At 32.3% G+C, this 21,413-nt stretch overlaps 2 protein-coding genes across 4 annotated transcripts in view; both read left to right on the top strand.

Moving 5' to 3' along the window:
- Nucleotides 1-156: 156 nt before the first annotated feature.
- LOC118748567 (RNA polymerase II subunit A C-terminal domain phosphatase SSU72) lies at nt 157-1,813 on the top strand. Of its 2 annotated transcripts, XM_036483099.1 has the most exons (3): nt 157-505; nt 594-852; nt 1,613-1,813. In XM_036483099.1, the coding sequence occupies exons 1-3, from the start codon at nt 279-281 to the stop codon at nt 1,712-1,714; spliced, it is 588 nt and encodes a 195-aa protein (XP_036338992.1). In that variant the 5' UTR covers nt 157-278; the 3' UTR covers nt 1,715-1,813. The 2 variants fall into 2 exon arrangements, with proteins under 2 accessions (XP_036338992.1, XP_036338991.1); XM_036483098.1 differs by lacking the exon at nt 1,613-1,813 and having other exon boundaries at nt 594-1,152.
- The window catches only part of LOC118748563 (glucose-6-phosphate 1-dehydrogenase), a 31,828-nt gene continuing 12,155 nt past the window's right edge, over nt 1,741-21,413 (top strand). Inside the window, exon 1 of one of the 2 annotated variants that reach the window (XM_036483094.1) lies at nt 1,741-1,833. Coding sequence is in view for 1 of the 2 variants with exons in the window: in XM_036483091.1 (XP_036338984.1) it covers nt 16,191-16,233 (43 nt within the window). In the remaining variant the exon portion in view is untranslated. Of the gene's footprint in view, nt 1,834-15,608; nt 16,234-21,413 lie in introns of those variants that run through there. The other variant, XM_036483091.1, reaches the window with a different exon arrangement.

Here is a 21,413-nt window from a genome sequence, read left to right as displayed (position 1 = left end):
CTTTATTTAAATTATCACACACTCCAAGGCCGGCAGTAGCCTCAAGGTTTCAACGCCGCCATATTTAATTCTTTCAACGGCCCGGGATGTTTTTTTCCCCCAGGGTTGGGACCAAATGCACTACCGGAATCGGTTTAGGACCAAATGCACCGTCTTTGACATATGTCAGTTGCCGGTATTTCTGTCAAACGCACTTGAATTTTTTGCTGAGTCCTCTTTTCCACATTGTCGTTTTATTGCTAATAGTTTTAAGCAAATAACTTATTAAAAAACTAGAAATGTCTACCAATTCCAATTTATCCGTGGCTGTAGTTTGTTCCTCAAATATGAACCGTTCTATGGAAGCGCATAACTTTCTAGCGAAGAAAGGCTACAACGTGCGCTCTTTTGGCACAGGCGAGCGTGTCAAGCTGCCAGGCACGGCAATCGACAAGCCTAATATTTATGAATTTGGCACACCATATGACGCAATATACCAGGATCTGCTCACAAAGGATAAGCAGTAGTAAGTGTGGGCGTTAATCCAAGTCACTGCGGAAAGTGTATTTTTTTTATGGTTACACCTTACCTAATTCTAGTACTTTCTATTACAGCTACACACAAAACGGCTTACTGCATATGCTAGATCGCAATCGAAGGATTAAAAAGTGCCCTGAGCGTTTCCAGGAGTGCAAAGAACAGTTCGATATTATTGTGACGGTGGAGGAGCGAGTCTACGATCAAGTGCTCGAACACATGGAATCATGTGATCCCATCGATAATCGACCTGTACACATATTCAATGTGGACATTGAGGACAATCACGAAGAAGCACTTATGGGCGCTTTTGTTATAACGGACATGATAAATATGGTAATGATCGTCATGATGAAGAGAAACCACAAAATATGCCCAGTTGGACTACTTGTACCAATATTGATGTTAAGCTGTAGTCTGGAGGTGACAGAAGTATATGGGTTAAAGGGTGTGATTGAGAAAGTCTTGGCATACGTTTTCCACGCACCTAAAATTTTAACTAAGTTAAATTATTGGTTGCATAAATATACGGTACACTCCATCCAAAATGAACGTTTTATATTATTTTTTCATTCTCTTTTAGCTGGGCTACAAGATTATTTGCGCGAATGCTGTAAGTAACAATGTAAACGATTTTAGTACTTTGAATGGGTTTGATAACTATAGAGAGAATAGAAAAAAAAGTGAAATTAAATACCTGAAAAAATATGGTTAATTAAAGTAAATTCAAGTTTGTTTGCCTTAGAAGAGGCTCAGTTATATTTGCTTTGCTATAAACTATTCAACAAACAAAATTCTCCGATAACATGCAGTTTTTAATCAAAACCAAGTAGTTTCATATTTGAATTTTTATGAACCTTTCGATAGAGCAAAAAACATTGGATTTTTGTGTTTATGGGAAGTCCCCTACGTATCTAAAAGCAAAAATGTTAAAAAAAAAAGTCAGTAAACATTCGAATACTGAAAGCAGTAGGATTCTGTTAGATCCAAGCAATCCCCCTCACATCCGCAACTCATAATCGATGCACCTCCTCAATTTTCACACCTCGTTACATTTTCTATATATTTTTCTACTATCTCAACTACCTCCATACAGATGGCTAAATCTAACGACCTGGACAATGATATTGATGAGCTGCTGCAAGAATTCGAATCTCGGCGCAATAAAACTGTTCTGCATTCGGTACTTTTCTACTGACAATTGTACAACCTATAGACGGAAATCAAAATAAGGCATCGTGCGATACCATAACAACACGGGAACTTACATATGTTTTGTTGTCATAGTTTGTTTTGCTGATGCAATAGTGTTAAACGGTAACAAAAACTATCCTATAAATGTATGTAATATCACTATAAACTTAAAATTGTATGGAAAGATAAGAGAAGAAAGAGGGCAAAACAGAAAACTGTTTGCAAAACAAAAAAAGCGACATTGTGGCATACAATTTACAAAGGAGTAGATAACAAAAAAATAAATCTTTAATTAAAAGCAGTTAGTTTTGAAGATAAAAGAATATAGTGGCGAGGGAAGAACTAATGCTATGTAAAAAAATAATAACTGTAAGTTAGTGATAATAACGGGAAATTTACGGAAAGTTAAATGCTTTCAAAATATTCACCAATTAAGTTCTTCATTGCCAAAGAAAATATGACTAAAATAAATACATACAGTCAGTCAATAAAGTTTAGGTACAGCGAATTTTTTACAATACGGGCAACTATTTTTTAAATATTTTATTTGAGTATGCAGTTTTTTAGCCCATTCAATTTTAGTATAATAAAGTGCAAGTATGAGGAAGCTAGGACTTACCATTGATTTTTGGGGATTTTTTTTGTTGAAGGTGTCGCACATTTTTTCCATATAAAAAAATTATCAAACATTATTTTATATGGAGAAAATTAGCGACACCTTCAACAAAAAAAAATTCCTAAAAATCAATGGTAAGTCCTAGCCACCACAAACTTGCACTTTGTTATACTATGATGGGCTAAAAAACTGCATACCCAACTTCTTTCTAGAGTTGCGGAATTTTCTTTAATTTTGCACAAGGTTCGGAACCCTAATTTTTTGGGTTTTTGTTGTAGAATTGACCATATTTTTATAAAAAATTATCGAAAAATAAAATATTTCAAAAATAGTTTGTAAAAAATATATTGTAAAAAATTCGCTGTACCTAAACTTTATTGACTGACTGTACATATGTACATACTAGATGTATACATGCTTACATTTGTACGTATGTACATACAGTGGTGGAAAAGTAAATAGGGACTCGACATTCTAACAAATTTGTCCTAGTTTTCTTTTGTTTATTTAATATTTATTCTTTTTTTTTATAAAAGTAAAGCTCACAATCTAATAAAAACCATATAAATTAATATTTCAAACTTTGTGCACAAATTATAAAAATTCTGCAAATTGCATCTAAATTATGAACTTTTTATTTAGATTTTTTAAAATTTTTTTGAGTATGCAGTTTTGTAGGCTATTAAATTATAGTGGAATGAAGCTTTAAGTTGCTAAGAAATCGTGTTCATTTTTTGGCAATTTTTTTTTTAACGCATTTTCTTTCATACAAAGTGTGTTCGACAATTTTTTTTGTATGGAAAGAAGTGCTTAATACATTCAGAATAAAAATTATCAAAAATCAACACAATTTTTTAAGAACTTCAAGCTTACACATTGTTCTACACTTTAATGAGCTACATATAAAACTGCATACTCGAAAAAATTCTAAAAAATCGGATTAAAAAGTGGAGAATTTAGATGCAATTTTGCAAAATTTTCATAATTTTTGCACAAAGTTTGAAATATGAATTTATATAGTTTTTGTTAGATAATAAGCTATACTTAAAAAAAAATAATAATAAATATTAAGTAAACAAAAGAAAAATAGGAATAATTTGTTAAAATGTCGTGTCCCTATTTACTTTTCCACCACTGTAGGTACAAATGTATGTATATGGATATAATTTGCTTCAGTGAAATTTAGTTATATGTATGTAAGTACATACCTACTTTTATTATTTTTATTTCTCAAATTAACTAAGTATTTATACAGATATTCTTAAGGTCATTGAACTACATATACATATACATATTTGGGGGATTTACTAGACGTGTTAAGTGTCGTAATATCTTAAAGTTTAAAAATTTTTCCATTTTTTTAACTAAACCATTTTTTTTTACTGACAGAAAATATAATGAATTTTATTATGTACATGTATATATGTACATATCGTCGTTTAAAGTACAAAACCGCGTATCAAGAAAATGCAAAACCTTGTATGTGAGGTTGCCCAAATTTTATAGGAGAAAGTAAAACACGTTTTATTTAAAAACGGTTCTCTCTTTTATCCCTAATAATCTCTTCTTCTTATGTCTAAGAATTAATATTTTAGTATGAATGGATAAGGGCTTGATGCCAGGAGCTTCCGGAGAGCAAGTATCTTTTTTTGACACAAATGCCAGTTACGAGCTTTTGCAGAACCACGATACGCGGTTTTGTACTTTAAACGGCGATATGTATTAAGCGCTCTTATCATAAACAGGAAATATCCTAAAAAAATATTTAACCCTTAACAACACGGCACATAAAAAAAAAAATCGAATCTGAGGTCCGTTCACCTCCAAAATTTCGAGCAAATAACGAAAAATCGAAAAATGGCAAAAAATTCGCAACTTTCGCATTGCAATCGCAATTAAGCTATTGCACCGGCACACAAAAAAGGGGTCTGTGCATTTAACCAGACCCACCTACCGACATGTATTTCGTCCCACTGACACGTCTATTCTGCACGTTACCGATAGTTTTGTAACCGGAAAATTGTATTACCAAAAAATGTTACCACTTCTTATCACTGCGATTCTGTGAAAATTGTGATATTGCATATTTCACGGGGCATTATTTTGTTACCACCTTATGAGATGGCAACAATATAGATTATAGATAGATAGATAGATTTATTTATTTTTTTATTTTTTTTGATATTGAGTTTATTCTCTATACAGTTACGAAAGATCGAATTTTAAGTCGGGCTCGCGGCCCGTCATTTTACATAGAAACATTTTAAGACTGTAAGACATTACGACGCTTAACACGTCTTGTGAATCCTATAATTGACTGGTATAAAAAATCAGACGATGTTTTACAGTCTTCTTTAGTAAAAACTATAGTAAAAAATAGCGAAGAAATGGAAGAAAATTCTATAAAAGAGCAGATTCTCTAACTCTTATATTATCGGCATTTTTCGAAAAATTCATTGAACTAAAAAGACAAAATTAAATCTAAGTATAGATGTACATAAATATGTATATAGAAAATTAAAATAAAATCAAAAAAATTTTGAAAAATTAAATTAGTACATATACATAGTATATACATACATACAAATGTATGAGCGATTCCAGCGAAAAGTCTACCGCGAAAAAAAAATTAAAGGTCCTATATCTAATGGCGTTTTATTTCTCGAAAAAAATGTCACCTTCGTGTATGGCAACATTATCAGAGTGCAGCATTTTAAAGAAAGAGCACGCAATATACATGTGAAGATGCTGAGAAAAGAAGACGAAAACTTGTTAGCCCTGGCGCAGGGCAGAAAAAATGCAACATTATTTCGAGAAAAGAAAACGCTATAACCGATTTGCGAAAAATGGGATTGCTGGTGGCGCTGATGTCAAAATAAAAAGTATATTCGACATAAAATGCATGTTTTCTTCCCGTTAAAAATTCGTTCAAAAACAATATTACAAAACTTTTTCAATGGAAATTTTATTAACGTAACGTCACGCTAGATATTTCAGTCGATTAAACAAAAAGCGGAAAGGATTTTTACATTTAAGAACTTGTGAAAATTAACTTTAAACATTTAAAATATTTCTACAAAAACTTTTATACAAATAGTCTTGCGCAATTCGCAATGTTTTGCAATTTTGTAACCCAAGTCAAAATCCACTTCCGTTTTTTGTAACGTCACGTCAGCGCGTAAGTTTACTAATATTTGTAAATGGTTACTTAAACCAACAGTTGTATTTTTTTACCGAATAAACATACATACATATCTACACTGCCGGCAAAAAGTATTGGCACAGGAAATTTTTCACATCATATGCATAAATTTTTTTCTAATATTTCTACAAACAACAAATTTATTATTCCTAAACATTGTTCAAAACTCCCGAAAGTTCAGCAAATTTTCAACTTTTTATTTAGATTTTCTAGAATTTTTTGAGTATGCAGTTTTGCAGTCCATTAAATTATAGTAAAAAACTGCAAGTTCTGAGTTAGTCAAAAATCGCTTTGATTTTTGAGATTTTTTTTTAAGTGTTTGCTGTTTTTCCATATAAAGTATTTTCGAAGAGACTGCGTGAAAAAAACAAATTCACCCTCATTGCGAGAGTCGTGTCGAATGCCAGTCGTTTTTCGAGAGTCGAATCGTATCGAAAATTTAGCGTCATTGCCTAAAATTTCCACTCGACTAGTGTATTAAAACGGAAGAACTTGGCAGCACTGCATAGTTTTCGACAATTTTCGTCATTTACTTATTTCAGTACGACAGTAGACAATGCTAATGTTGTCGAGTCGTACAATTCAGCCTAATTTACGACTTACGCAATGAGGCTGATTGCCAAAAATCAACGACAACTCCTAGCTACATAAAACTTGTACTTTACTATAATAAAATTGATTGGGCTACAAATCTGCATACTCAAAAGAATTAAAAAAAACTGGTTAAAAAGTTGAAAATTTGCATGAAAATTAGCTGAATTTTCGTGAGTTTCGTACAAAGTTTAGGAATTATATTTTAATGTTTTTTGTTGTAGAAGGAACCATATTATTTAATATTAAAAATATTAGAAAAAAATTGTTGCATATATTGTGAAAAATTTGCTGTGCCAATACTTTTTGCCGGCATTGTATGTATATGCGTCGGTATGGCAAGCGCAAATCATTGCAATGCCAAGAGGGACGAAATTATAATAAATCGATTTCTCGTTTAAGCAAAACTTATACAAAAATGAGACTTACAGTTGGCTGTTCCATTAAAATGATCCGAAATGCCAGCAAATGAACTTCAAAAATAATTCAATTATAACTGCTTAGAGAAAATTACGATTTAAAAATGCATATATAATTTAGAAAATATCATTTGGGCTGACCAGTAGAAAAATAAAGGTGTTCGAGACCACATTTGCTACCATACAGCATAGATTTGTTTCCGTCTGTCCACAGAAGGTTTCTCCATTGGTATACTGCTCTTTTAAATGTTTAGGCGTAATTTAGGTAAGTAATAATGAAACAAAGTGCAACTTTCCTAACCTCATTTTATTATTTCTAAATTTATAAGCTCTTTCTTTCACTCACTTAAATTTTGAAGTGTATATTTCCTAATATGTTCAAATACAGTCTTTTAATTTAATTTAATTTTATGTTAGATCATTCAAACAAAAATTGTAAGTATTTTTGCAATAGTATTTTATTTACATATTACACATATAATAATAAAGAGAACTATTTCAAAATTTAAATTTTGTGGAAAACGCAACTAAAGTTTGATCGAATTCATACAGTTGGTATACAAAAAGACACAAGCCTTCGGAATTTTCGGGACTTAAAAAAAATCCACATTTCATTCATTCATTCATTTTTTTAAATTTTGACCATCGCTAATTTCCATAATATCAAAATATGTAGCACTATCTAAAATTAAATCTATTTTTAAATAATCTGATAGCCTATTTATTGCTATCGCATACAAATTGTCGAAGTTAGGCGACTTTTCTTAAACAGGGCCTTGAATTTATATTGTTTATGTACCGGACTTTCTTGAAAACCACTTCTTTGCTAAATAGCGATTGTATACATAAATTTTGAATAGGCCTATATATCATATCATATTCGATCTATGAAATCGAATCAAAAATAGTCACCCAAAAACTCATAAATCTACAAAATCCTATTTTCCGACCTAAATCGAAAGGTCACGAAAAATCTATAAAAATAGGCAATAATATTTCTCATAAAAACGAATAAAATTAGAGGGTAGGGTCTGGAAATTTCAACAAAAAAAAAAACATTTTCGATGGGCACCCTAATATACGTACACATTTATAACTCTACAAAAAATTCCACAAAAATTATACATTTTCATAAAATCCAGCTATATATTAGTCACTTTTTACGCTGCCAAAGTTAAAAATTCTTCAAATAAGTTCCACATACTTGTTTTTGGCCACCACTGTTCCATAACAGCGCCAGCACGCTAGACAACATTAATGCATTAACATTCTGTTAATTTAACATTTCAGTTAACAGCGGGCGCTCTGCCTGATTCTGGACGTCTGATGGAAATTGTACCAGTAAAAATTCGGCTGGGGTGACACGCACGATCAGAGTATCCAGGCTGGGACGGTTACTTGAGTGTTGCATACTTTTAGGCGTTAACTGTGAATGAAGCGCAAAATGCTCGCAGCCAATTACTAGCCTACTTTTTATTCAGCTTATTCTTGACTAAGTCCAAAAAATTGGCTAAACTAAGTTAAGTTGAGTTGGAGAAACCAGCCGTATGTCTTTATGTTAGTAATTCATTTATTGAGAGAGGATAGTATCGCTTTCTTAATGCTAAAAAGCGGATCTGATATAGAAAACGTGCTGGAATGATAGTTAAAATCCTGGCATAAGCAACGGAATTAGTTTTACAAGTTTTAAAAAATAGGGGACAAGAGGGTCTTGATACACGAGAGGGAACATTAAGGCTAACTTCACCCAAAAGAAGCGGACTTGAAATTGAGCCTGTCAGTAATTTAACCATAAAAATTGTACCAAGCATTTCCCTGCCAAAGCGTAGGAAGATTAATAAGTTTTAATCTGCTCATATAAGGCGGAAGGTTATATTGAGAAACCCAACGGAAATTTCTTAAAGCAAAAGGAGGAATTGTTTTTGAATAGATTCTATCTTGTCTGAGTAAATTTGACACCTTGGATTCCAAACCACCGAACCGTATTCCAGAATCGGTCTAACTCATGTTTTAAACAAAGTTTTAGTGATATAAGGGTCACTAAAATCTTTTGGCCATCGTTTCACAAATGCAAGTACACCTTTAGCCTTGTTGACTGTTAAATTAATGTGAAGATTAAAATTAAGTACATTACTTTACATTTTTCCAGATTTAGAGGCATACGATTTACATAGCACCAGCTAGCCATGCTGTTTAAGTCTGCTTGTATGTAGCAAAGGCTTTTCACATCACCTGCGTACATTAAAATTTTTGAAAACTTTATACCTGTAAAAATATCGTTTATAAAAAGCAAGCACAGAATCGGGCCTAGGTGGCTATCCTGCGGGACTCCTGAAGTAACATCAATGACGTCAAAAATAGTATTTTTAAACATTACCATAGACCATTACCTTTAAAACTTGGGAAAGGAAAAAAGTCCGCCCAAGGTAAGTGTCCGTTAGCAGAGGTTACACTGTATAACCACACAAACACAATACTCAGTTATAACTCTCGCATTTTTTCTGATATTAGCCTCACTATCCTCTCAATTACTTACTCCACCAACCACTTGCTCCACATTTAGCTAACCATGTGCTTAGCACGCTTAAATCGTTCAATAAAACAGATACACATACATACATGTATTTTACATTTCCAATGCTTTAGCGTAGCACGAATTAGCTTTGGAATCGATCGTGAGCGCTGAGCCCCCTTTAACCTTGACATAGGGTACTGCGAATTCGCAATGAAATATTGAATGGAAGTCAAGTTCAAAATTAATAGATATATACACATTTCAAAACTGAAAATGTTTCCCTTTCGTTTTGTGGGGCATTAGTTAAAACCGTACTTAAAAATTAAATCTACTTTTGATAGCTGCTCTGCTGAAAAGGTGATTGGTGGCCTGATGTTGATAACAGAACCGGCAAAAATATTGAAGCCCATAAATATGTAAATATTTATGTACATATGTACATTAGACTGCATCACTCCCCACAGAAAAAAAATTGGCACAGGGTTTCCATTGGAATTATCAAATCCACAATATTTTAAGACTTGCACCAAAATATTTCGGAAAAATATTAAAATTTACGTGAGCTAGACCGATTTGAAAATACCTCCAAAAATGGAGTTTTTTATGAATAAAAAGTTTCTTTAAGAATTTTTTGAAAAAAATCCCTAAAGTAACAAAACAGTTTAAGCTTAAAAAATTAAATTATTTAAAATTTTTTTTCAACGAATTGTAACAATGAGATTTTTGATTTTTAACTCTTTTCAAAGATTGTTATAAGAAAAACTTGAATAACTGCACCAAAACTATTCCGATTTAGACTTGCGAAGTATCATTGGAAAGGTATTTATTTTTATTTTTTTGCAAATAAACTCACTCAAAGTGTGAAAGAACAAGGTAAGATGAACCAGCGTCATTCCAAGTTGAATTAAGATGTGTTGATATTTGAAAAAAATAAATAAAAAATGGAAGTGAAATAGTTTATTTGCAAAGAAATGAGAAGGGTTAGAAAATACCTTTCCAATGATACCTCATAAGTCTAAATCTGTAAAGTTTTGGCTGAATTATTCAAGTTTTTCTTAAACCAATCTTTGAAAAAAGTTAAAAAACAGCGTCAACAATAATATTATTAGGAATCTGTGGAAAAATTTTTTTATTATTTTTATGCAGATTTTTAAGCTTAAACTGCTGTGTCATCTGAGGGGATTTAAAAAAAAAAAAAAACTTTAAGAAACTATTATTATTCGTAAAAAACTCCATTTATTGATGTATTTTCAAATCGGTCCAGCTCAGGTAAATCTTAATAATTTTCCGAACTATTTTGGTGGCAGTCTTAATTTTTTGAGGTTTATAGGGTTCCTATGAAAAAATAGCTAATAATAAAAAAATATTGAGTTTGAAGACTTCCGTAAGGCCGTAAAAGCATAAACAGACGGCAGCGTTGATTCGGATCAACTCGGGAATTTACTGCAGTTGATCCGGATTAAGTCCGAGTTAGTCCGGATCAACGCTGCCGTCTGTTTAAGTTTTTACTTAAGAATCTAAAATCTACAGGTTCTAAGGTTTATTACCGTAAGCTAAGTTTTAGCTAATCGCCAACACGTTTTCTCATACGACAGGTTGGCCAAAATATTAAGTTAAGTTACGTTAAGTAAATTAAGTCTAGACTAACTGAGCTTTTATCGCTATTTAATTGAAATTAGTTTTAATAGCACAAATGTCTTCGTAGTTATTGTTGCTCAAGTTGTCGAAATATGGTCCCATCCGCCAGCGCACGGTTACCACGTGAGATTACTATCACATTTTAAAGAATTACTTCCAAATTTATGTTTTGCTTAATTTCACAAATCGAACATGAACATTAATAAATTAAAAAAAAAGATTATTTCTATCGCTTTTTGCCTTTTGTTTTTTTTCGGGCAGTTCTTATCAAAATTTTATAGCTAGTTTTCAGATTGGGCGGTACTAAGAGTGATACATATGTACATATTCGTCCTATAAAGGTTAGATTAGGAGTGTAGAGAAGTATTGAAAATCAATCGAATGATAGGCAAAAATTTAAAAATAAAAGTCATGCCAATTTAAAAAAAAACACATGTATGTATGCATGTATGTATCTACATATACGCAAAATTACATACATATATATGTATGTACCCAGTATGTATGAACTAAGAATCTTTTAGAAGAAATTTTGATTTATTTCATATTGGTTATTTCTTTGCGACAGCTCACGCAGTTTGGTAGCAAGTTTTTTTTTTTTTATAAAAGTGGTGCTTTCGTTTGTTCAAAAGTCATACAAATACCTCAACAGGTATGCAAGAGTTTTAGCAAAGATATATTATGTACATACATCATTTGTATGAATGTGTACGCCCATCTACTTGTGTATTCACTTATAAATTTGTTGTAAAACAAAGAAAAGTGTTAAAAAAAAACGGAAAAAGGAAAAATGCTCCGTTAAAAGTTTTCGTGATTTTCTGCCTTCACCATTTTTTACCAAAAACCAAAATAAATTAAAATAACCACGAAAGAAAAACAGTTTTAAATTTCTGACATACAATATCTCTTGAATACAAAAATAAATAACTGAAAAATAGAAAAAATGCACGGAAGCCGTTGCAGCCTAGTAGTTAGAGATGTGTATTTCCACCCGGCAGAGCCCACGCTCGATTCCTGCTCCGACATTACAAAAATTATAGTAAACAATTTTTTCCCCACTGTTACCCCTCTGCTCGGAGGCAGCGTAAAATTATATGTATGTATGTAGTTCTCTCTATTTGGTGACATCAAGGTAACCTAAAGGTATTGGAGGAGAAGCTCGGTTAAGCAATTAGTAAAATTTGTGAAAAGCCTATTGTTTTTTTTATGTGTGATAAGAGTCATATTATCATAACAGCATATAATTAAAAAAATGTTAAATGTCTTGCTGTTGCCGTAGTGAATTGCTTAAACATATTTTCAATAGTTACATTAAAAATATATGACAATTATGAAAAATATAAATTTTTGTTTCGGCACATTGCTAAATCGAATCACGTGTTGTTTTTTTATTTTAAAATTACTCAGAGCCGAATTCACAGTGCTTAGTTAAACCAGGAGCAAAGCATTTTAGCTGAAGCAAATTAATTTGCTCCTTTGTTCATTTAAGAAAAATTTTCATTATTTTGTTTTTGTTATTTTCTGGCCTGGTAACGATTTATTTTGAAATATTTTTATTGGTTTTTTCCTCAAACATTGACAATAATAACGGCCACAAGCTTAATAAAAAAATATTAGTTAATAAATTTACTTAAATTATTATTTTTGTTGCCACTGAAAATAACCATGTTAACTAAATTTCCATTCTATTTAATTTACTTGGCAATTTTGTTTTCTTTTGGAGCAGAAGTGCTCCTAGAGCACCTAGATGCATTTCTGCATCAAAAATGAAATGTCCAAAAAAATTTCGCCCAGGATTTTTTGGCGTTTGGGATCGATATGTAAGTTAATAAATAAATAAAGAAATACACATTTTTTTATTAGGAGCGGGAGCGGAGCTAGAGCGAAGCGATGAAAAAAAAACCTTTGCTCCGAAGCCCTGTTTTGTGTACATATTTATGGCCAAAAAAAAAAAGAAACACGACACTTTGGCCAGTTCGATAGTTTTCTTTTGTTTAGTTAATGCTTGTTATGTTTTTATTAAAGTTAAGCACAATATCTAACAAAATCCATGTAGGTCCAAATTTTAAATTTTAGTAATAAATACTCGTGCATAAATACGAGCTTCTGAGTTTAGAGTCCCTTAATATTAAAAAACTAAATTAGTCGTTCTTTTTCGATTTCGCGGAGTGACTATATACATATGTTCATATGTCAAACAATGGGAGTTCTTATAAAAAAAACTTCAACAAAAAAGCGATCAAAGGGAATGCTTCTTCTTCTTCTTGTTTGGCACTACAACCGTTTGTCGGTTTGGGCTGAGACCAGAAAACTTCGCCACTTCCTTTGCGCCAGTTGTTCATCCCAAGTGCGGATAGGTCCTTCTGCACTTGGTCCTTCCATTGCATTCGTGAGCGCCCTTGCTTTCGTTGTCTACCCATGGGTGCGAAGTCGAAGGATCTTTTCACCGGAACGTCGTCATCCATGCGTACAACTTGTCCAACCCAATTGTTGTATTTTTATGCGCTTAGCTATGGCGGTCGCTGTGGTGTAGTGGTTAGCAGAGCGCGCTACTACTCCGCATGGCCTGGGTTCAAGCCCCAGTCAAAGCATCATCGCAAAAAAATATAGAAAACATTTTTTTTTTTCTTAACAGCGGTCGCTCCTCGGCATTCAATGGCAAACCTCCGAGTGTCTGTCATGAAAGACAGCTTTTCATAAAAATACAATCGCCGTTCGTAGCCGGCGTAAAACTGTAGGTCTCTTTCCTTTGTGTGACAACATCAAGGCGAACGCCACAAATCGGAGGAGAAGCTCGGCCAAATACTAGCATAACTAACTAAGTCCATGTCGTTAAAACAGCTCGCACAGTTCGTCATTCTATCTTCTTCGGTACTCGTCTACAATAGTTCTCTCGAAAGCCCCCGAAGCTTTCCCATCTTTGTTAGACACTGTTCACGTATCTGAGCCATATAAAAGGACGCGCATGATGAGAGACTTGTAGAGCGTGATTTTTGTTAGTCGAGAGAGTACTCTGGCTCTTCATTTGCCTGCCGAGCCCAAAGTAGCACTTGTTGGCAAGAGTTATTCTTCGCTTTATCTCCAGACTTTCATGTCTTGCCCGTTATACCGACCTCGTTAGATTTTAGGAAAAGGTATTTTTAATAAAATATTAAGTTAAAAATATATTTAAATTGCTTATAGATATTCCGCCGAAATGCACGACAAAATCTAAATTTACGAACTTTGGTCCTAAAATTGCCACGTCGATTTTAGAATATTCTTTGAATTAAAAAGTTGCGGAACAATTGCTGTTAACGAAGGGATATTCCTTTCAAATCCGAAATAAAATTTGCGTTTTGTTAACTCTAGTCCTAAAATTGCTACGCCCATTTCTAGGGGTTCGACGCCTTAAAGAAAAATACTGCCATACAAATATTATTTCTCTAAATATTTTTTGATTTCAAAATAAAAAAATACGGGTATATTTTTTCGGTGGTGAGAACAATCCTAGGGCGTGATAGCATTAAGATTCTGACTTCACTTTTTTTTGGACCACCCTAATGTACATACATATATGGAAGACAGCCAGCAAAAAAAAAAATGCCACAAATTAATGTTTTTTTTACCCCTATACTACAATGGACTGCAAAACTGCATACCAATATTTTTTCTAAAGATTCTTATTGAAAAGTTTGATGTTTTGTTGTTTTTATGTCATTTTACATTCGCTAGTTTTTGTTATTAGGTTTTGTTTACATCGCACAATTGAATGCAAAGATGACCTCACTATGCAAACGTTTAACTTATTATACATAAGAGCATTCATGTGTACATATGTATGTATGTATTGTAAGTATAAGTTGTTGCAAATTTATTTATTTTTTTATTAACATTTCCTTTTACTTTTTGGTATAGCTTTTTTAGTTTTTTTTTTTATCAAACGATCCCTTTTTATGCCATTTTACATTCGCTAGTTTTTTGTTATTAGGTTTTGTTTACATCACGCGTTGTTGCTCTGAGAGTCAAATGTTAGTGATTTTTTCTTTCAAATATTTTTGTATGTTTTTCCATTTACAAATTAAGCTGCGCACCCAGGCGTGTTTTATACGAGGGTCCGCATTTAAGTTAAGGGAATGACGAAGCTGTATGTAAGTACTTTTACATATGTACTAGTTGTGGAGAGTAACATCTCATTAGTAAAACTTTGCGGGAACATATGATTTCAAACAGAGAAAATCTAATCAGCACTTTACAATGTTTGATAATTTTTTTATATGGAAAAAATGTGCGAAACCTTCAACAAAAAAATTCTTCAAAAATCGATGGTAAGTCCTCATACTTGCTCTTTATTATACTAAAATTGAATGGACTAAAAAACTGCATACTCAACTTTTTTCTAGAGAGCGTAAATAAAAAGTACAATATTTGAATGAAATTTTGCAGAATTTTCTTTAATTTTGCACAAGGTTTGGAACTTTGATTTTTGGGGTTTTTGTTGTAGAATTGACCATATTTTTATAAAAAAGTAGCGAAAAATAAAATATTTAAAAAATAGTTGCCCGTATTGTAAAAAATTCGCTGTACCTAAACTTTATTGACTGACTGTATATAATTTCAGAACCAACAGTAAACTTTTGTTGCTATGTATAAAACTGATTTGAAATTTGAATAAAATTCTAATAAGTATTCAGAGTCGATAAAGTATTATAGTCCGTGGAACATAAAAGTATAGAAATATAAAATAAAACATATTTCAACATTTAACCGCTCTTTTTCTCCCAAATCGGCAAATAAAGCAAGACGCCCTCGTAAATTTATAAATATACACGTGTTTACTTGTTGCGCGCTCTTTGTTTTATCGTCTTGGAGCGCCTTGCACTCAATCGCCACCTTTCAGCGGCGCTGACTCCCCAGCAGTTGGTGGCTAGTTGGATCGCTGTCATTTCGACAGTCGTTAATTCGCATTGTACGCTGGTAGACGATTCTTTGTGCAGCTAAGCCGATTTGTTTTAACCCAGTAATCCCTCGGGCTACACGCGATTAATTGGTCAATTTTTATTGAGTGCACTGAGTGCTGTCGTCTATAACTGCATAAAAAAAAAACAGTAAAGCTCCTGCGCAATCGTTGGTTGACAACCAAGTCGCGAAAGTTCAAGCACTAGGCAGCGTAGTTGACTTCGCATTATACAATATTTATTTAATATTTATTAGTTTTTATATCACTGCGGCTGTGCCTTGGCATTTCATTGTGAAAATCAGAAGACAAAAAAAAACAGAAAACGCTGAATAAGTATCAAATTCGCACAAAACGTGTTTTTGGTTGCAATTAACGTCTGCTTAAGCTGCCGCCGCTACAGTGATCCGTGTGTCGCTGCTCGAGCAGGCCTTGTAAGTGTGTTAGATACGACGAGCGAATAATTGCGTCTTGCAGCAAAATTGGTGGAAAGCGTTTATAAACAATTTAAGTATAAACTAAAACGCTTTTAAGTGAAGAAGAAAATATTAATTGCCGCAATCATGGCCACTAAAAACTTAAGCAATGGCAACAGTAACAATCATGGTAAGTAGATCACGAGAAATAAAAAAAAGCAATAATAAAAAATGCGCAGATGTGAGTGAAAGACGTTTGCTTAATGGAAACTCTTTAAAATTAAATGTTAAATTTAAAATCAAAGGAGTAATCAAAGAAACCTAAACCATTACCTGTACAATTATTTTAAATATCCAATAATTTCTCCGGCGCTGGATGCCAGTAGTTGTAGAGAACAGTGTTATCAAGAAAATAAGACCGATTTAAACTGTTATTACCAGTAGAGTACCAGAGATCAGAGATAAAAAATAATAGAAAACTGATAGCGAATTTTATTCGCTTCACATTACCTATATTTTACGCTGAAGCTTTATTTTCTGATTTTAACTGTCGGTTTCAAGAGTGATTTAGGTGAGAAATTATTTTTTCTATTCTGCCAGTTTCAAATTAAATTGAAAAAAAAAATTCGCTAAGAAAAAATCATCTATACTTTGAAGCTTTTACAATTTCGAAACGGAAAACATTGTTAAACAAAACAATAAAAATATTCCATTCAATTAAAACTATTTAGCCTTGGACATACAAAAATAAAAATAAAATTTTTTTTTTACTTTCTCCAATTTTTAAGAAAAAAGTTTATCTTGTCATTCGCACGTAATACTGTGCGACAGTAAATTTTATATATTCGCGAAATTAAATATAGTAATATAGTAAAACTGCGTTTTTAGTTTTTTTCTTTGACGTTAGGATTTTTTTTAAAGGACTTTGAAATTACTTCAAAAAATTATTAAAAAAATTCAGTGCAATGTAGAAAAACACTATGACTATCAAGTTAAAGAGCAAATTCTGTAGAATTAAGGTCAATTGTTTTTGTCAAAAATTTGGTGTATAAGGACGATTAGGTATTGAAAATTTCCTTTTGATATTTTATCATTGAATATCCTTCACATTTTACAATACGAATATGCACTCGACCGCATCCTAGAATTTCGTCCTTCCAACTTTATTCGCCCAAAAAAATCGTTCCACAACACATCATACTCCTACCCAGAGCTGCCAACTTGGTTCAAACCGTGCCATTTTTGGCCCTATTTTACTTCATATGCCACTTAATTTTTCAATTTGACACACAGTTAACACAAAAATGTAATTCCTAAACTTTGTGCAAAACTCACAAAAATTCAGCAAATTTTCATGCAAATTTTCAACTTTTTAATCAAATTTTCTAGAATTTTTTGAGTATGCCGATTTGTAGCCCAATCAATTTTATTATAATAAAGTACAAGTTTTAAGTAGCTAGGAATTACCGTTGATTTTTGGCAATTTTCTTTTGTTGATTTTTTTGTTGAATTTTAGCGAGTTTTGCACAAAGTTTCGGAATTATATTTGTATGTTTTTTTTTTGTTGTATAATGAACCATATTTTTATACAAAATTGGCGGAAAAATGTTAGAATAAAAATTGTTGCATATATTGTGAAAAATTCGCTGTGTCAATACTTTGTTCCGGCAGTGTATGTATGTATTATAATTTCTTTACATTAATAGAGTTCAAAATTTTGATGACATGCAAATGATAACCTATTACTCATCAGATTTCAGAGGCAATCAGCTGATCGGTAATAATATGCAATTGTACAAAAGCATTCAATCATACGCAGTTGCATGCATACACATACGTACACACAACTAATAAACTTAAAATCTTTCATACAAACAAGTGAGAATAATCTCACAATAGCCCCTTATCTGTGCACTTATCAAGCTATTTATAGGGTAATGTGGAGTCTTGTTAAGCACAATAAAATGTGGAGGCACTGAGCAAAGCCCTTAAGAAAGCATTGATTGTAGTCACATACATACATACATACAAATGTGCATACATATGTATTTGTAAATAAACATACTTATGTATATATGTACATACATATATGTACTCATGCGTGTCTATTTGACTTTCAAAATCGAAAGAAAGTTATCTGCGACTACATATTTAGATTACAGGGAGTATGTTGGAATATGTGTAAACATTTGTTTTTGTTATTCGAGTTTAGTAGCTTGATAATAAGCAAAGAAATCACTTTTGAATATCATTGAAAAAATCGCACAACAATTTAACCTTATGTCGATATTAATTTCAAATTTGTTTCACCTTATTTTGACCTTCGATTTTGCAATTTCGTATAACTTGGCATAATTTAGTAGATTAAGCTAAGTATTAGAGCTCTGCTCTCTCAAGTAGGTATGACTCAAATTAATTGAGTTATGGTCATATTTACTTGAATGTATGTACATTTGTATATGAATTTATATTTAATTTTTTTTTAGCCGGTGCACTTAAAAAAAGTATAGTTTTATTTTTATTCTACTCAGTCTATACAAAATGGTATTAAAATATTTGAAAAATTGGCAAAAAATATGCGGTTGGAAAGAAAAGTGACGCCCCCAGTTATACTTTCTTTTTTTCTATTTTTCGAAAATTAATAAAATTAATTGCGATCATTTTCTGGACATTACAATTAATTTGCTTGCTGCTATTTCAAATCAGACGCTAAATATTACGCTTTTTACATTATTTTACCACATTATTCGCTTTCGAAATTTGATTACGAAAAATATGTACAGCCCTGGATGAGGTAAAGACAAAAAGTTTAAAAGCAGGACGACTATAAAAAATTTCGCACTTGTGAAAAGCATTTTCATTGAACGATAAATTCTGCCCTTATAAAAAGTTTAAAATTTAATTTAAAAATAAAAGCTTTTTGTCGCAATATTTTAGTAAGCTTTTACTATTAACATAATCAATTTTTAAAAATTGTTGCAAAGAGAATTTTATAAAAATGAAAGTTTGTTTCTCCAACATATTTTTAGATTTCGAAATAAAAAAATCCCTGCAACAAATTAATATGTAAGAATTTTTCGAAATCGGCTGACGACTTCCATCTTTTTGAAAGTCATATGGCGCTTTTTTTAAATAAAAATATTTTAGGTCCAAATTTAGTTTCCAGGTTTTTTTTTTTAGACTAGACAAATCATCGGTAAGCAGAGACCGAAAATTACCGCTATTGTGAAGGTTTTTTTTTTCAAAATCATTGTAAAACCGAAATCGATCCGAATTAGAAATTTTTAGTACATGCCTAATGCACTGTTTACACGAGGCGATTTCACAGGCAACTTTTAGTTGAAAGCAACAATCGCCTGGTGTAAACGGCCTTTGAAATAATCGCTTCCAATGAAGTTGGGGGGGTTGGGGGCAGCCAACTTTTGATTCAACTAATCGCCTCTTAAAGTTACCTTATAGGCTTCTATCGCCTCATGTAAACACCCAAATAGTCATTTCATACCTCTTGTGATTAAATGGCCGGTTACTTGTAACCGAATGCATCTGTACATAGTTATAGCGTCATAAACTAATGACAAAACCAAGCGAATAAACGACGCCTTCAGACACAGGTACATTTTCATTCAAACACAAAAGGTGAGAAAATATTTAAGACAACTTTCGAAAATATTTTTTCGAATCATTTACTTTAGTTGCACTCATAAGCAATTTTAACATTGAATTGGTCATTGAATTGGCGAAGCGGTCGGTAAAGTCATTTTTTAATTTAGAGATGTATATATGTATGTACATACATAAATACACTTTGCTTTCGACTTTGACCTTTTTTGTTTGCTTCATTTTAACCTCAACTACCTTATTTAAGTATTTTTCTAAACGCCTATTCTCTACTTGCGATTTGCTTGTAATTTTCACGCATTTGCATATACGCCACCAAGGGCATAACAGAGCAAATACTTTCCAATTGTATATCAAATATGTACATACATATTAGGGATGTATCGAATGTCGTATTTTCGGAATGCGATTGCGAATGTTAGGAATAACATTAAAAAAGCTATAATCAACTTAACCCTGGAAATGATTCTTAATTTTTTTATAAGAAAACAACACACGTTGTCGGCTCGTCGATTCGACGAAGAACGTACACTCTAGAACATTGCACGAGTACTTAACCTATACAGTGTTTTAATCTAGTAGTCAAAGTTCAAAAAAAGTAATTTTGCTGCCTTTTCTCCCATGAGGCGATTTCTTAGAGGCTCGTACATAAGGCCGGCTGCACTGAACAATTGCTCACTTGGAACGCTGGCGGGTGGAGTGCTCAAATCTTTGCGGGCCAGATTCGTCAATTAGTTGTATTTTAGTTTTCCACCAATTGAGATGATTTTCAAGCCTTCAATCGAGCTTTAATTTCAAATTTTTTAATGTCTCCAGATTCTACATCTGAGCCTTCGCTTTCGCTGAAGGAATCTAAAATTATTTCTAGGTTACTTATAAGACTTTTAGCAGTACTTGTTGAAGTCCCATCAATTTGCTTGATATACTACTTAACAGTTTAGCGGTTGAAGCTAAAACCCGGTTATATTGTCCGCACCCGGGTTAGACAGACTTAGAGCCATTTCAACAATATTATGCCTATGTACACGTTCGCATCCGCAAAACATTCCTAACATTTGTTGCGAATGCGAAAGTGTGAAATGATGCGAATTATTTGCATAACGAATGCGAATGCAAATATTCGCAACATCCCTGGTATGTATGTATAATTACAAGCCATTCACACTAATCGCATTTCATTACGTTTCACGCGATCGCACGATCACGTTGCTTGACAGCGTCAATGTCATTGCCAAGCGCAACTGGAGAACTTTCATTAAAGCTTACAACTACACAAGTGACTAAGAAATATGAAAGCTTGGCTTGTTCTTTTTTCTTATATTTTAACAAGTGACATCATAGAAAAATTTACCTGCATATGTACATATGTACATATTTTATTTGCAGTATTCGGACTTACATATTTACATTTGTATGTATGTACATTAGGGTGGTCCAAAGAAAAGTTAACTCAGAATTTAAATGCTCTCACCCCCTAGGATTGTTCTATATCGAGACTTCCAATTTTTTATTGGTCTCTTTATTGCCTTTTCTGGGGTTTTTTGGGGGACTTGTGAAATATAGTTACTGTGAAAAATTGGTTAAATAAACAATTGGTTATTATTATTGGGAATCTGCTGAAGAGAAAAAAAAAGAGTTTTCCGATTGAAAAATATTGATTTTCAAGAATTCTATACTATTTCTACGAAAAGTTGTTTTTTTTTCATACAAAATACATGGAAATTTTTGAGTGTTTTTAGCGACCGGTAAATA

This window comes from Rhagoletis pomonella, unplaced genomic scaffold, assembly GCF_013731165.1.
Source record: "Rhagoletis pomonella isolate Grant_MI unplaced genomic scaffold, Rhpom_1.0 Rhpom_scaffold_00013, whole genome shotgun sequence".
Classification (NCBI taxonomy): domain Eukaryota; kingdom Metazoa; phylum Arthropoda; class Insecta; order Diptera; family Tephritidae; genus Rhagoletis; species Rhagoletis pomonella.
This window is presented reverse-complemented; position numbering and strand designations above follow the sequence as displayed.

What these genes read in the sequence shown, in the direction of transcription:
- LOC118748567 (XM_036483098.1), top strand. Translation starts at nt 279, where the DNA reads ATGTCTACCAATTCCAATTTATCCGTGGCTGTAGTTTGTTCCTCAAAT. An exon ending in CTCACAAAGGATAAGCAGTA is followed by an intron (nt 506 to 593) that starts GTAAGTGTGGGC and finishes TTTCTATTACAG; the next exon opens with CTACACACAAAACGGCTTAC.